The sequence below is a fragment of the Octodon degus genome, unplaced genomic scaffold (assembly GCF_000260255.1).
Source record: "Octodon degus isolate 3935 unplaced genomic scaffold, OctDeg1.0 scaffold00249, whole genome shotgun sequence".
Classification (NCBI taxonomy): domain Eukaryota; kingdom Metazoa; phylum Chordata; class Mammalia; order Rodentia; family Octodontidae; genus Octodon; species Octodon degus.
Genome location: NW_004524825.1, coordinates 2706810 through 2709228, shown reverse-complemented (window position 1 = coordinate 2709228; position 2419 = coordinate 2706810). Strand labels below are relative to the sequence as shown.

General features: G+C 53.0%; 1 protein-coding gene across 2 annotated transcripts in view; it reads left to right on the top strand.

The window, feature by feature from the left end:
- Tmem185a (transmembrane protein 185A) overlaps positions 1–2202 on the top strand; it is a 41449-nt gene extending 39247 nt beyond the window's left edge. For both annotated transcript variants that reach the window (XM_023706284.1, XM_004646014.2), the window contains one exon: positions 585–2202. In XM_023706284.1, the coding sequence (XP_023562052.1) occupies positions 585–829 (245 nt within the window). In that variant the 3' untranslated portion in view covers positions 830–2202. The remainder of the gene's footprint in view (positions 1–584) is intronic.
- Positions 2203–2419: the final 217 nt, after the last annotated feature.

The following is a 2419-nucleotide window of genomic DNA, read 5'->3' as shown; positions in this document are numbered from 1 at the left end:
CACACACACACACACACACACACACAACCTCAGGAAGTACCATTGAGGGGGGCCTGTGGGTTCAGGCTGTGTCCTGCCCTAGACCTACTGGTATGTACCCCTGCCCAGATTCCAGAGGGTAACAGAAGTCCTGTAGTGAGAAAATGCTGTCATCCATGACTTTCTCCTGGGCCTGGGGGATTAGGGAAAGCAAGCTTGGCTTAGGCACCCCAGGTTTTCTAGCATCACCAGAGGAGAGGTTCTCACCCTGGGGCACCCATGGAAGTCTCTGGAGGGCCAGACATAATGGTTTTGTGGGCCCAGAAGTGTGAGTTTCTGATTCAGGTAGCTTGAGCTGCTCCCAACAGTCACATCCCTAACAGGGTCCTAGGCATGCTGTCACTGCCATTCGGGGACCCCACTGTCACCGCCCCAGAGCTGGAGGTGTTTGTTCTCTCCCTTCATGTGCGTTCAGCCCTGTTCAGTGCTCACATCCTAGGAATCCAACAAATGCATTACCTTGCGCCACTACAAGCTCTTGTTCTTGCAAGATAAACAGGAGAGCAGAGGGCACACATCTCAAAAGGGATATTCTTGTTTTTCAGGGTGGTTTGGTATTCGCAAAGATTTCTGCCAGTTTCTACTTGAGATCTTCCCATTTTTGAGAGAATATGGAAACATTTCTTATGATCTCCACCATGAAGATAATGAAGAAACAGAAGAGACACCTGTTCCGGAACCTCCTAAAATTGCTCCCATGTTTCGCAAGAAGGCCAGGGTGGTTATCACCCAGAGCCCTGGAAAGTACGTCCTGCCACCTCCAAAACTAAATATCGAAATGCCAGACTAACGGTCACTAGTGGACCAGAGCACAGGTGCCCGGGACACACATCCTCCCCGCTTCCTCTGCACCTGCTTTACCCCAGACCAGAGTGGAGCTGGGGCTCCAGGGACAGCCTCTCCTATGCCATTTGCTTCAGTACTGATCAGCCACCTGCCACAGAGGGACACAGGTGGCTAGTAATGGGTGGTGTGTGCAGAGAGAGATGCCAGGGGGTGGGGCATGCGAGAGAAGGAGGAACCTGATTGCCCCAAGATGGGCACCAGCCCTGTGGTACCTCATCAGTGGTGGCACCTCCAGAGGCCTGCGGAAGAAGCGTGTGTCAACGGGGCAGCTTTCCCAAGTGCTATAATCCCTATCGAAAGTGTTGCTGGAAGATATGGTCTCCATGGGGCTGCGCCCTAGTCCAGCTCTGAGCCGTCCGCTGCCTGCAGCCCGCAGGACTGGAACTAGATCCGAGTGCACCTGGTGTGCAGATGTAGCACAGCCATGCCTTCCCTGTCCCTCCTCTGCAGGGGTTTCCCTCTGAGCATGATGGGCACAGGTTTTCATGGCCTCGTCCCTGAACCCTTCCCCATGGAGCGAGTGACTCCACACCTGTATAGTATTTATACAAATATTTTAGCATTGTAATATACAGTTTCAAATCCCGGTTCTGTACAGCATACTCTGTTCAAAGTATTTTTTTACAAGCTTGCCCTGGAGACAGACATGTTGTGTGTGGAAACTGAAGCAGGCGGCCAGCTTACTTGGCCCCAGAGGAGTGGAGACCCACATGGAGTATGGCCATTTGTGCACTGGAAGTCCTTCAGGGGTTTAGTGGCTGCTCCCGCCAGCACAACCACAAGCAAGAAATGGCATGTGCTCCCCTAACCCACAGGGACCCTGGCCAGCAGAACCCTAGAAAATGCTGCCTGAGGCTGAGATACCAGAGAAGGTGATAAAGAGCAGAAAGCCCAGAGGAGCACTCTGGCTGCCAGCAAGCAGAGTATGGGCCAGCAGGCCAGTGCTGGCCTTGTGGCCGTGGTATGCTGGGCTCTGCTGCTGCCACTCATATCTGGGTGCTGCAGGTGCAATGGCCTTTCCCCTCGAGTCAAGTAGGTCATTTTTTAGAGGCTCAAGAGGAGCAATGACCTTCTGATCCTGGAGCCAAGGCAGGCTTTTGAGTGACCAGCTGCTCAGTAGCCTGAGTTGGGAAGAAGTAACATCCGCCTGCTCCCTGTCCCTGCCCCTGCCCTAGCAGTGGCCTCCAGCATCACTGGTCTGTTTCAGAGGAAAGCAGGATGAATGTTGCAGCACTTACTGCTCGGTGTGTGAAAACTGTAGCTAAGCCCACTATTTTTGCTGCCTGTAGTTGTCTAATAAACCGATTCCTCATTTTATGTGTGCATGGCACGTGGCTTGCTTTAGAGGTTCCCAGGTAAATTGGCTTGTCCTCAGCCAGCCCTGAGGACGGTTTTCACCTGTGGCAGGTGGATGAGGCTGGTGTCCTTTATAATGAACTTCTCTGCAAGGGAGAGCAGCAAGGGTTCACAGATGGGAAGGGCTCATCATTCATATCCTCCACGTGGCTGGGCGGCACCACTCTGTCCTTATCTT